At 40.5% G+C, this 14230-nt stretch overlaps 2 protein-coding genes across 2 annotated transcripts; one reads left to right on the top strand and one right to left on the bottom strand.

The window, feature by feature from the left end:
* Window positions 1-1475: 1475 nt before the first annotated feature.
* LOC140943077 (interstitial collagenase-like) lies at window positions 1476-5545 on the top strand. The gene is made up of 5 exons (XM_073392132.1): window positions 1476-1730; window positions 2565-2819; window positions 3238-3709; window positions 4040-4301; window positions 4833-5545. The coding sequence occupies exons 1-5, from the start codon at window positions 1596-1598 to the stop codon at window positions 5308-5310; spliced, it is 1602 nt and encodes a 533-aa protein (XP_073248233.1). The 5' UTR covers window positions 1476-1595; the 3' UTR covers window positions 5311-5545.
* Window positions 5546-7527: 1982 nt separating this feature from the next.
* On the bottom strand, window positions 7528-13245 carry LOC140943078 (matrix metalloproteinase-24-like). Its single transcript, XM_073392134.1, has 6 exons — window positions 12975-13245; window positions 11253-11507; window positions 10635-10878; window positions 10042-10266; window positions 9294-9573; window positions 7528-8883 (listed from the first exon to the last, which is right to left on the bottom strand). Exons 1-6 carry the CDS (start codon window positions 13074-13076, stop codon window positions 8403-8405), a joined length of 1587 nt encoding a protein of 528 aa, XP_073248235.1. The 5' UTR covers window positions 13077-13245; the 3' UTR covers window positions 7528-8402.
* Window positions 13246-14230: the final 985 nt, after the last annotated feature.

The raw sequence follows: 14230 nt of genomic DNA, 5'->3' as shown, positions 1-14230 counted from the left end.
ATTGCACAATATTGTTTTGACAATATACGGGAATTTTTCCATGACTTTAGCTTATTTGTAACATTCAGCGATTCAGCGAAAAGAGGTTTTAGAACCTGATCTCGTTTGAGCTCGTAGGATCAAGGAAGTTAGCCCATTGAACCACCCCTCCTAAATCCCCCATAAAGAGCAAATTAGGGGACAGACGCAAAAGCAGTGTCAGCAGCCTGATTTGGCCTCAAAGTGCAAGCACTCTTTCCTGGGGGTTGTCTCTGAAAAAATCTGGGTGGGGTATATGATATTTTTCTAGAAACCCTCATCATTCTACGAGCGGATTCCTGCTAGCTGCTCACACGATGTAATAATTAGACCTAAATATTTGATTCTTAGGTTTGCTAATTGTCCTGACTCAAAATTCACGGATACCTTATTGCTGACCATCAGTGACATGGATCAGATGAACAGCACGGGATTCACGGCTACTGGGATTGTCCTTCTTCTCGGTCCCCCCCCCCCCCCCTCCCCGCCACTTGTCTACTTCGTATTCCCTTCATCGTAAACGCGTGTTGAATGACCTTATTATTATGATATTGTCGCAATTTCCGTCCGGTATCTCCGTCGGTTAACCACGCGTGATGCCACGTGTTCAAGGTCATTTCTGTCTTCAGGATTATTCGTTCAGCAGTTGGCCACTTTTCCTGTTTACGTTTCCGAGAATCTGACTCGACTGTTTATCCACGAAGATAACTCTTCTGGCATGCTTGTGCCAAAACTCTGCAAATGTGATGTAAAAGATGTATTTTTGAAAGAGGCAAAGTCTATAAAGTAATTTTTTCGCTCCGGAAGGTCCTGGAATGTACCGATACAATCGAGGCACGTTTTGGCCGCGAAGATAAAACAAGAACCTTATGCAAATTTATTTGGCATGAATATGTCATGCTCAACCAAGCGTTGGAAATTATGCAGTTACGTTTTCATGCATATATTTTTTTTATAGAAAACTGAACTCATCATCTGAATGTATTTGTTTTTACTGCACACTACGTTATTAACAGTGTTAACACATAATCACGAAACGGATGTTGTGACTCTTCGTCCGAAAGGGAGCGATATTTGATCTTTGACGTGCGCACTTTCTTTGTTATCAAGCCATGGTAACCAACTCTCCCACTTACACGCTTCGTAATGGATTTCACTACGGCTGACCTTTCGTAGAGTTCAAGAGTTTCCTTAACTTACAATTCATCCGTTTTGTCTAGAAGCTAGAAACAAACTTGCCATTTTTAAACTCTGAAAATTGGCTCTTAATGATATGATTTAATATTGATTGTAAGAGTTCGAGAAATATTGTTATCTATTGATGTTGAGGAAATGATGCGGAAACCTCAACAATGAGAGGCTTACTCGGACGTCTCAGTTAAGGTGTGGTATGTGGCTGCTGACGTCACATGATGTCAAAGAAATCGCGAGTTCTTATGTATTTAAGGGGTTGTGACTTGACCGAATCAACACTCTTCCAAGACATCGAATTACGGTAACTGAGGCAGAACTGCACATACTGAACAAATATTCAACTTGATTAAAAGTCATAACGAGGACAATTGCAATCAGCGAGTATGGAAGCAAGAATGGCTATATTTTTTGCAGTAGCTATTACACTCGCAGGACTTGGTTTTATTGTTGGAAAGCCGATTAGACAACTTGAAGTTGAGCCTACACAAGAATCTCGGGCTACGGAATCTGAACTAGTGGTGAGTAATGATTCTTTTTCATTGTGTTATTAATTAAGAGCAGAACGAAGAGTTATGACAAAATTAAGAAACGCAGCAGTGGTGTGCGAATTTGCTCCAGGCGTTATAAGGAACCTTTTTGGAGTGTGGTTAGCCTAGAGATCAGCTGATGAAGGGGATAACGTAAACAATAAAAACTGCCAGAAACCTGCCCGTTTCTATACTTCGGTTTTTTTCTAGGGAAATTGTTTAAAGTGAAAAGCTTAAAATTGCACAATCGTTCCCTTTAATAATGCAGCATTCCTTGTAGCATTGATCCAGCTGTGTCAATGGCTTGCAAATGGACTCGATATTGTTTTCATAGAATACCTCCAAGTTTCCTCTTTCTTTCAAAGAATATTTACAATTTCGAGGCGAAGGATATTCAAGATGAATATTTTTCTTTTCTCGTCTTTTCTAGTAGCTCTTTTTTATATCGTGTGATCTACTACAATTCAGGAGATCAGTGGTGACCATGCAAGCATATCTAATGTCTTTCAGAGGCGCGCGTCTAATCACGGTGTTTGAAAGTGATGGGACTAATGCGTAAAAAATAAAAAAAAATAAAAAAGTGTCCTTCAACCTGTCAAAATATAGAAAGCTAACAATTTTAATCTTGGAAAATTCTTCGTTTATATCAATATCCGGAAGAGGTTAGGTCGTTCGTGACCACAGTGGATATGATAAGAGCATGCTATTGTCTCCACACCGTACAGGAAATTAATATCAGTTGTTGACTACTCGTCATTACAAGGCATAAAACACGCTTAAAACAGCATCGTAAAAAATAATCCGTCATTTTATGTTAATTTGCAGGATTATCTCATAAAATATGGCTATCTTAAACAACCGGATCACAGAATTGGAAACGCACTTTCGATGGAGGAATTACAAGCAGCCATCAAGAAATTGCAGCGAATTGCGGGTTTAAAAGAATCCGGAGATATCTCTGACCCCAAAACACTTGCTATGGTAAAGAAGCCAAGATGTGGAGTGCAGGACTTTGGTCCATCCGACATAGCGCGGAGAAAAAAGAGATACGCCCTTGAAGGAAGCTACTGGAGAAAAACTGTAAGTAAACCCTTTAGATATAACTTGCGCATGTTGTTGCCAGAAAAGAAGGAAATATGTCAGCAATATGAAAGAGAGAAGAAAAATAAAAATAAAAATCAGATGTGTAAACTAGAATTCGCCACTTTAGGAACGGGAATTCGAAGGCCGAGAGGGAGACTGGACCCAATTAACTTCCGCAAAGACTTATGGGACTAATACTGGGGACAGGGAAAAATTTGGCCAATAGCAAGAGAGAATGAAATCATTCTCTCTTGCTATCGGCCAATAGATGATCTGCACGTTCCAGTAACGATCCGAGAAACGATCCTGGGAACGAGGTTAGGTTAAACTGGGCATTATCCAAAAACAAGCAAAGACACAATCGGGTTCATTTTTGATGATTCGTTAGTAAATGAAAATTGCTTTGATTTTGCAGGATCTTACCTACAGAATTGAAAAATACTCAAATGATCCCGACCTCAAAAAGGAAGACGTGGACAAGACATTCGAGAAGGCGCTTGAAATGTGGTCCGGCGTCAGTGGACTGACATTCAAGCGAGAAAACGACCTCAAAGTTGAGCCTGACATCAGAGTCCTATTTGTAACTGGTTATCACAACGACTCCAGGCCAGCGGATGGCCCCGGAGGCGAGCTAGCACATGCGTTCTTCCCTGGCCCAGATAACACTGGCCTTGACGGTGATATACACTTGGATGATGACGAGAAATTTACTATCAATGGAGGCAATGGGGTGGACCTACTTTGGGTAATGGCTCATGAACTGGGGCACAGCCTTGGTCTGGACCACACCTATCACCCTGACTCGGTAATGTTCGCCTTCTATACGGAACATATTCGCGACCTAAAGTTGGACAGTGACGATATTGAAGGAATCCGGAAAATATACGGTAAGTTGGATTATAATACTTTTGGCAGGAGCTGACGTTTGGCTCTTCTCTCTACGATTAGTATAAGGATTGTTTCCCTTGAATGGCACTTTGAACAAGCCATACAACACACATAAAAAAACGGTTGACATTTTTATAACATTAAATGCTTGATAATTTTGCGAATGATGATCATCCCTGAGTAGAGAACAGTTGTGACGTGTCGAGTAGTCCAAACAGTCGTCAATCTAAACAGAAAAAAAGAGAAGAAAAACGTCTCTTTCAAGAGGATTTTCATCACTTATGAAAGTATGAAAGTCACTTCTTAAATCGCTATCGTTTGATCTACAGGGTTACCTGGAGTTGAAAGAGTTACTCCCTCCCCTCAGCCAACACCTAAGACATGCAGCAATGTCAAACCAGATGCAGTGGTTACAACAGCTGATAAGAGGACCTATATCTTCAGTGGTGCTCACTTCTGGGAAGTAAAAGATACCGGTGGCGCTGATGGTCCATTTGAGATCAAAGACTACTGGCGAGACTTAGAGGAAAATATTGACGCTGCCTATACAGTACAGGCCTTTGATCAGACTATATTTATCAAAGGAGACAGGTACGTCCTTTCAATTTTGTCCTAGCTCTTTAACTTCAAAGACTGCTGGACTAGCATGTCTTATTTCCTCAAAACATGACTTTTTTTCAACAAACGTAAAGGTTCTTAGAATTTTCAGGGAAAAAAAGATTATATCAGTGAGAACAAAGGTCTGATATGTTAACAAATTATCCTTCTCATTACTTTAAAAATGTATGAAGAATGATGTAAAGAATTTTGATACTGATATTAATAAGCTAGGAAGATAGACCTCTTCGCGTAAGAACCTTTAATTTGCTAAGACCTGCAAACCGGGGGGATACCTATACGGGGATTAACTGCTGGTATGGTTTTTTTACCTCTCTGCCCTAAACAGGGTAATTTTGTATACGTTTTCCCCTATACACCCAAATATTGGTCGATTACCCCTCAGGCTGCAATTCGGCATACTGCTCCTTTGTTCCAGCCGATTTTTCCCTCTAAAATTTTGCTAAAGTCAAGAGTGGAGATTGACCTTGCTTTGCTCATTAAGTTCTCTGTATTATCTTCTAGGTTCTGGGTTTTCAAGAACAAAGATTTGTTTTATGGCCCGGCTAACATCCAACAACTTGGCTTGACGGAGGAACTCGCTTATATGGATGCTGCACTCGAGTGGAAACGAAATGGTAAAATATACTTCTTCAAGGGATCTAAGTACTGGCGCTACGATAGAACCCGGAGCAAGCTCGACGACGGATATCCGAGGGACATTTCCGTTTGGAAAGGAATTCCGAACAATATCAACGCCGGCTTTCAGTGGAAGAACGGCAGAACTTATTTCTTTAAGGATGACAAGTATTATGCATTTGATGATTATCTCGTTAAAGTGTTGGAAGACAGTAACAATCCTTACCCGCGAGATGTAGCTTCCTATTGGATGGGGTGTACTAACCCAGAGGTCAACATTGACCCAGCTGTTGGAGCAGCTTACGGAGTCCTATCAAATGTAATCGTCTTAATCACATGTTTCCTCGTCACATGGTTGTTTTAAAAATGACTGCTAAGCAAAACGAACCTTTAAACTAAAAGGGTTTTAAAGAATATTGAACACTTGTATAAAAGTTCGGATAAATTATAAGCGATTTCATGTACAGACAACTCAGCTTCAGATTGTAATAATTTATCTTTATTTAAATATTATTTATTGAGATGTACATATATATATGAAATAATTATCATGAACCGACTCAAGAAGTCGAGTCGAATAAAGGGTCACTGCAGATGAATTTCTAAGTCTCTTGTGTCGAATGTATGGGTAAACAGGTTCATGTTAAGTAAAGGAGAAGAGATATTTCTGCTTTAAAAACTGACCTCTTTGAAAACATAAGTTGAACAAAAAGCGGGAGAATAATATTTCACATGCACGCAAAACAGAGTATTCTACATAATTGAACTCTTCTATTGTCAAAATCTTAGGCTGAAAATTTCTAACTTTCATAATAATAATAATCATAATCATATCGTATTGTATCTGGAGAAACGAAGATCACCAGACAAAATGTCACTAGAGATACACTGTGCTTAAAAAGCTTTCATTTGAATAGTTTTGTATCACATCGGAAGGCTTTGAAACGCTAAAGTTTTGTTGTTTTGTGTTCAAAAACAAACCCTGGGCTGACGTTTAGGAGACAATAGCCCCTTGTAAGGGGGGGGGGGGATACTTAACAAAGTTATATAAGGGGGTCCGCCCTGAGGTTCAACCCCTGGCTCTTTTATAAAAAAGTTTTGACACAAAATGTACTCCTTTCGTATACCTTCTATTGTGAATTGGTACCCCCTTTCACATACCTAGTTTAGAACTGTGCATCCCTTTTAACTACTGTCAGGAGCTGTAAATGTCCTGTCTTTCAAATACGATTTCCCTCCCGTTCATATACTTCAACTAGTGAAATTCCTACCCTGTCATAAATCTGAATGAAAAAAATACCCCTTCCGGGTGGAGCCTCTCCGTATATGCCAGTCATAGGGAGTACCTCCCCCCCGGGCAATAACCGGAAAGCTGCGAGAACAGCATCTGGTCTCCCCCTCTCTCATGAGTTAACCCATCAGTGAAAAGGTGGTTTGTCTCAGTTTAAGCTGTTGGTCAAGTTCTGAATTCAGTTGTTCGTACTCAATAGTTTTGCATCAAAAACAAGCCAACGGGAATTGCCCGTGGCTGGGAGAAGCGTTTAGAAAACTAAGTAGTGGTCGCTTACGAGAGAATTTTTGAAACAGCATTGGACTGAGAAACAAAACCGGGTTTGTTTCAAAATGGTCGCTATGAGAGAGCAAACTCTACTCTAGACGAGTAGTCCCCATTTTTCCTCAGGGACAGTAGAGCGAGCGAAACGCGAGCGCGCGTGAAAATCACCCCACGCGAGAAAAGCGAGACGAGATGGCGAGAGAGAAAAAAGCGCGTCTCGCTTTTCTCGTGTGGGGTGATTTTCATACGCGCTCGCGTTTCGCTCGCTCTACTATCCCTGAGGAAAAATGGAGACTACTTGTAGTCTAACTGTGCACGGGAAAGCTTACCTACCATTCGACTTGAAGTCAACCAGAAAACGACTCTGTTAGGAACAGCTGAACTATTGTTATTACTAAAGTTTTGCCTCTCTACGGACTTACATGAGGACTCCATTGGGACCTTTACGAACTTGTAACGTTTTCGCGTTTTCGATCGCAGGGTAACTCTCCTAGCCGGGACAATTTTTGTCAGAGCACGCACAAGCGTTAAGTCGTTATCAGCTCTTGGTTTGGTTAAAGGGGCCAGCGCTTTTAGCACATAAACAATCGCTGTTGACTCGGCTGGGGGTGACCCTGTTTTCACGGGACAACTTTTCTTCATGGCTCGGCTGGGGGTGAACCTCTTTTCCGGAACAACGTTCCTCTATTTTTTTCTATATAAACAGGAGCCGATTCGTCTCCTGATATAAATTAATGAAGCGCCTGCAGTGAATGTAGGCCGGAGCCAGGCTCCGAAGTGGGGGGAAAAAGCCAAAAAAAAAGTTGGCGAGCAAAACGAACCGAGCGGAAGTTTGGGGGGGGGGGTGGGGAAGGGTGGAGGTTGGCGGAGCTCCGCCTCCCTTTTCCCTCTCCAGTGCAGAGTACGGTTCCCTTCTCTCGCCGATTTTTTCGCTGTTTCACGTTTAATACCTCTTTCCCCCACAGCGGAGCCTGGTCCAGTCCCCAGGCTACAGTGAATGAAGTAAAAAAACAACCTTGCTCCACCTGATAATGCAAATATTCTGTACAGTTCTGACTTTATTGACTGGTAAATTAGAAATTTTACAATGATTTTATCTCATAGAGATGGAGTCCTCGTAAAATTGCTCAATATGGAGCAACAAAGAATATTACGTAAATTTTACAGATATCGATGCCAAAATTATAAAAGGTCATAAAACGTTGGCGATAACTCCAGCAATGTTTTAAACACATATTTGGATTTACTATAGATTTTACAGCTATCAAAACCAAGATTATTCTCGTCTCATACCCGTAAAACAACGTACGCAAATGAAACTATTTTCCTAATATAAAAAATACTATATACATTTTGTTTTGGACAAATTAAAGAAACCATTTCTGTTATTATGTACAGCTAAACGTTTTTAAATAATGTAACCTCGTTCAGTTCCCTACACCCGGTACCCAAATTTTTTTACACTTCGTTTTGCACTTATACTAGGAAAAACATGTACGAGTATTTTTCTAAGAAAGTAAGGGAATTGATCTTACATTTTCTTGTCTATTTCAGTAAATCCTAGAATTATGTATCTTAATCTCTTTCGTTCATTTACTTTTGCTGTAAGCAGTGATTCTTTCCTTCTAGCATCTACATAAGAATTTTCTATTTTTTAATATCTCGTACCGTGCAACTAGGTTTAATTTGTCATGAGTAAATGTTTTTAATTCAATAACGTGCAAGAATGTTCTTTTGCCTTTTTATAGGTTTGCTGGTATTTGTTGATCGTGTTTTATTTTTTGTTTGATACGATATTTAACATTTAAATGAAAAGTTGTCGGGAGAAATTATCTCCTAAACTACCAAGTTGACTTCGACGACGATAGTGATGATGATGATGATGATGATTATGAAAGACATTATAAAGTCTTGGATACCAAAGAACTTCCTATTAGCATGAGAATGCTTGGAAGTAAAGTCAATGAAGATGATGTTCCTGGGGCGATCTTGCCCGCTTTCAGCCCCTCCATACTGCAGCCCATCCAATAAGTGGCAATATCCTTGGGGTAATTTACGGCCACTCGGGGCCTGCCGCGTTTTGTAAGCGCATAGTACTGTTCCCCTTTCATGAAATATGTCTTGCCGTTCTTCCACTGCAAGGCAGCGTGCAAGTCGTCCGGAACGTTAAGCCAGGCTTTGCTTATTTTTCTGGGATATCCCCTGTCTACTCTTTTCGTAAACCAGTTGTATCGCCAATAATTTTCACCCTTGAAGAAGTAGGTGCGACCATTTCCAGGCCAAGCTACCGCGGCGTCCATGTTTTTAAGGTCATCGGGCAAGTTGAGATCGCTAATGGGAGTAGGTCCCCGTAGACGGCGTTTGTTTCTGAACATCCAGTAACTGGAAAGAGAAACACGCTTGTTAAAAGTTGCAATTGAAGATTTTCAGGTATTAAGATTACGACAGATTGGCGAAATAAAATAATTAAAATAATATTAATAACTACAACAATAAAACAGAAACTCTCATGTGGAAAATACTAAAAAATAATTTCGGAGAAAAGTACTGCCGGTACTGCCAGGAACCCATGGACTCCTAGTACTGCTTAAGGTTTCATGTCAATAGATTCAACAGTTTAAAAGAAAGATGAGAGAGAATAGCGACGGGAAGAGAAACGCTGTGTATTTCTAAAGGAGAATAAATTCGCGAAAATCGAGGCTTCCGCAAGAGCTTGGTGGTTCCAGGTTTATAGCCTGTGTCTGAATCTTCACATTTTCTACCAAAGCTAATTTGGAGTATAACTGACTTACTTTTCTCCCTTAAAGAAGATCGTCATTTTATCAGCTGTTCTGGTCACTGCAGCATCAATATCATCATCTAGTCCCTTCCAGTGGTCCTTGATCTTCATAGCTCTCCCAGCCCCTTGATCGCCAATCTTCCAGAAATATGCACCACTGAAAGCGTACGTTTTCTTGTCCCTTGTCATCACCATGGTATCGAGCTTCTCAATATGACAAATATCTGGAACCCCCGGTGCCTCGGTGGGCTTTGTATGGGGAGTGGGCGTTATACGATCAATGTGCGGTTTACCTTGGAACAAAAAAGAATAAAAAAGTTACATTAGGAGGCAGTCAACACTTTAAAATAACTATTACTTAGTAATTACAGTTTATTGCTAATAATCCAAGGAAAACCTAAACTTTCGTTTGGCGAAACACTGAAGAATATATTATCACGAGTTCGAACTAAATGTTAAATAAATAGGACCATGTAATCGAGGTATTATTTGAATGGCCACCCCATAGGATTTCAACCGCAGCCTTAAAAGTTAGAACTACAGATGCTAAATAAATAGCGCCATGTGAAAGAATTGCTGATAAGACGAGATTTCATTTGAATGGTCACGCCCTACATTTTTACCCACACACCACACAAAGACATAATTAATCAGGATAAAACCCGAGACTCCAATATAAGTTTTTTTTTCTTTAAATCGAAATTGTCTTACGCTTAAGTTTACAGTCTTTTAATCAACAAAGTTTGTGATCCATTTCTCACCATAAAGTTGCTGAATTCCCTCTTGATCATCAAAGGCAAGTTTCAAGTCCTCCACGCGTCCGATGTACAGTGGAAACATAACGGAGTCTATGTCAAAGGAGTGATCTAGTCCAAGACTGTGACCGAGCTCGTGTAGAGAAACCCAATTGAAGTCTACTTTATAAGAATCGTTGCTATTCACAGCAAAAGGCTCATCTGCGTCGAAGTGTACGTCTCCAGCAAGACCTAAGGTAACAAAACAAAGATTGGTCGTTCAGATTTTCATCTGATTTGAGCAAGATGTTGTCTCTTTGACTTTTCCAATTACAATCAACTCTGATTTAATGGATACCTCTATGAGACGGACATCTTGCTTAAACGGACAACTAGAGTTCGTCCCTGCCTTTCTTAATCCTTATAGTACTTGAGACTCTCTGTAAGACGGACATCCCTCTAACACATTTTCCTTCTTAGAGAGATGTCCGTCTTGCAGAGAGTAATCTAAAAGGATAAGGACAAACTCTAGGTGCCCACTTTACCGAGATATCCGTCTTCCGTTAAATGAGAGTTGGCTGTAATTGATGACCAACTTATGCCCGTGCTAAAATACTAACCAGTATTATCAAGGGGAAAGAATGCATGCGCCAGCTCTAATCCTGGTCCGTCCGTTGGCCTGTTGTCTCCATGGTAGCCCTTCACAAATTTGATCATAATATCGGCTTCCTTGTTAGGATCTGTAATGCGCTCAAACTTGAGCTGGCTTGCGCGTGACCACTTGTCCAGACTTTTCTTTATAGTGTCGTCCACTTCTTTTTCTGTAATACCCGGCATATAGTTGACGATTCTGTAAGTCAAATGCTGGTGAAAGAAAGCGTCTGTGTTACGGTTTAATCACGAGTACCACCTCCAGAAAACGTAAAATATTATGTAGGTTTTGCAAGAGTGCTGCAACGTAACGTCTAGACATTTTAAATTTCTCAGTGAATCAAACTAGCAGGCATCGTTTCTGTCCTGACTCATCTCCTTGAGTCAAATATTTAGTTCCACAACATGTGCCTCAGTCTCCAGTGTGTCTTAGGTGAGTCAGGAGCCCATAGGCTCCTGGGTGAGTATAGCTTTGAGAATGGATTGAAATTGAAAACTGAAAGGAAATTCTTTCAAATTTTTTTCTAGTTTCTCAGCAGTGTGAAAAAAATATCCTAAAGTGCTAAATCTGAGTCTCGGCATCCTACCTTCTTGTGCCAAACGGTTCCGTGCGTTGCGTAACGCCGTTTTCTCCTGGCATTGTCCGCTGGCCCAAAATCTGGCACCGCACACCGCTTGCGATCCACCAGTGCTACAGTCTCGGGATCCTCAAGGCTTCCTGTTTCTTTTAATCCAGCCATGTGCTGAAGATTCTTCACGGCCGTTGTGATTTCATCACTGCTAACGATGGTTCCTATTCGTGGATCAGGTCGATTGAGATATCCGTATCTTGTCATGTAGTCCTTTAATTAAACAAGAGAAAACAAATAAGTTCATCCTGATCCATCTAATCCATAACTCAAATGAGTAATATACCGACCATATATTGAATTGAGAGATAACATGCCTCATGAACAGCTTTTGTGGCAGCCGCCGGGTTCTATTTACTTGGTTAATTTTTGTGACGCGCGAGGGGAACACACGAGGGGAAGAGGAAGCCTTCTCTCCTTTTCTCCCCTCCTGTATGCGTGCGCGCGCGTCCTCGAAATTTCGCCCTTCGCCCTAAAAAAATTAGCCTGCTAAGCCCGGGTGGGAGGGGGGGGGGGGGGGGGGGGAATTCGGATTTCAAGTGTGTTTCAGGCTAGTAAAACTGTTGAAAAACAATAGCTTTTTTTCAAAGTTCGAGTTACCTACAGTTGAGTCTCTCCTCAATGGTCACCTTGGGACAGACGGCGAAATGGACGTTGAAAAGAAGTTTAAATAAATATGGACTGTCCGCCAAAAAAGTGGCCATTGTAGAGAGGTGGCCGTTAGTGGAAGTTCGACTGTATAGTTGTCTGATTTGTTCCGTGAATATTTTATCAAAGTGTTTTCACAGTTTTGTAGTTTGAAGTCTTTAAGGCCGCAGGTAACGAAAAAAGGCAAAATCATTGAAAATACCATGGTAGGGATTTCAATCACAAAACGATATCCCCGGAACTATGATTTAGAAGATCCTTGGTGATTTGAGTTGTTTCAGCTCATAACATGAACGGCTGAACAGCTGAAGCACTTCATAGTTCTCGGAAATATACTCTCCCCTTCCTGCAGTCTTGGCAAAAGCAATACGCGCGCAAGTCAGTACACAGAGAACAAACACGAATAAACTTAGCCCGGGTCGGGATAGAAATGGCACTCGCGCAAAAGATCTACATATTGTTGCGTTGCATAACATTTTTGAATAACTGAAATTCCTTGAGAGAAGAAAGTGTATTTGCATCAATTTTTTATATGTGACATCCGCTTTAGATGAATGGCCAATATCTGAAACAATAAAACCTCTTTATCTGATATAAGTAAGTTTATCTTGAAACCTTGTTAACCTGTGGTGAGCCATGCATTGCGAAATGCTCAATGCTCCAGCATTGTGTTACTGTCGCATCAGTGTCTGGTGGGTCTAACGTAGGGGGAAATTTAAACAGAGAGTCCTTAATTAACTTCTAAAAGTGCTGGCTACTGGATAAGTTAAGGCGAATGTCCCTACGCATCAATATGCGTGGGTATTTTGTAGTGTAAAATACTAAGTTATGTACCCCTCTGTTGAAAAGATTCCGGCGGATGAAATCCTATACACAGGTAGGGAAGGAGCTGAGTTAATGAATGGAAATCATCCAACTGTGCTTTGCTTTCGATTTGTTAGTATACACGCGACATTAAAAACATTATTTTAGTTTGTGTGATCTTAGGCTCGCGTTGTAAAAACTAACTTGGCTGTCTGAGACTGGACTTACCATAAGCTCTGCTTGCTTCTTTGGACTCACCACCGCTCGACCGAAAACCATGACGGTACCAAACACACAGAATAGAGAGACAATGAGGAAATATCGTGCCATTATACTTCCACGGTCTTACACAAAATAAATAAATGGATAAATAGACTTAAAATGAAAAAGGTGGAACGTCTTGTTCTTGAGACGATTCTGGACTGATGTTCGCAGAGATGATACAAATATATATATACATCTATGCCGGAGCAACCCACAGGCGACAGCCGACTGTCTCAATTAATGACGTCACGCTAGGCGTGTAAAGTTACAATGATACCCCAAATGCAGCGGAAGTAGGATAGCAGAGAAGTGTTTTCACAAGTCACTTTGTGTTTACGTCTCATACTGACAACGCTGTAATCTAATCACTGTCTAATGGAACGATCTGGAAAAATCGGATAATTACTTGATCATTATTAAGCGTTTCATTATAACTTTCAGTTCAATTATCACAATAAGCACAAAAGAATTTTGAGTCTAGTTGTGAAAATGTTCGTGAAACGATTTTTTTTTGGTTTTGCGAGCTAAAGGGGAACCGGATGTGCTTATGACATCAATCGCTTACGATGCTTCACGGATCACTAAATTTTGGTAATACCGTCACTAGTAAAGTGTTTAGTGATACCATATTTGGAAATCGATTTTGAACGGCTTTTGTTAGAAATAAACCCGAGATTAACACCAGTTCACCGGGCGGCTTCTGCTTTCGTGGGACTCGTAACAAAATGAAATTGGGTCGTGGGTGCACTTATAAGAATACTTTTGTCATTTTCCTCTTGTAAAAAAGGGACATGCCTGAACCTCTAAGCTTTTTGAAGCCTCGTTGAAGGATAGTTTTATCCAACTGAACTACAGACTTATGGAATCTAAGGGGACAATAAAAATTACCGGTGTTCGCCCTTACACTAGTTTGTTGTAGTTTTATGTGCGCTGATGATACATTACAACAGTACGAATACAGTTACAATACAATACAATACAATTTTATCAAAGGGTGTTTTCAGTTTTATTGTTGTTTTACGGAAAACCGGTTATTATTATTGTGTCATTTGCATATTATCTTGGTCTATTTTGATGTTCAAATTGGGAGTTAGATGGCGTCTGATCAAAACTCAACCAAATTTTTTCCGGTTGAAAACCGTGGATATCGCTCCAGGAAGTTGCATTCTTTCCGAGGACTAATAGAGTGATTTTTGCTTCGGAAGGTGGGATGGGAAATT

This window comes from Porites lutea, chromosome 7, assembly GCF_958299795.1.
Source record: "Porites lutea chromosome 7, jaPorLute2.1, whole genome shotgun sequence".
Lineage (NCBI taxonomy): Eukaryota > Metazoa > Cnidaria > Anthozoa > Scleractinia > Poritidae > Porites > Porites lutea.
This window is presented reverse-complemented; position numbering and strand designations above follow the sequence as displayed.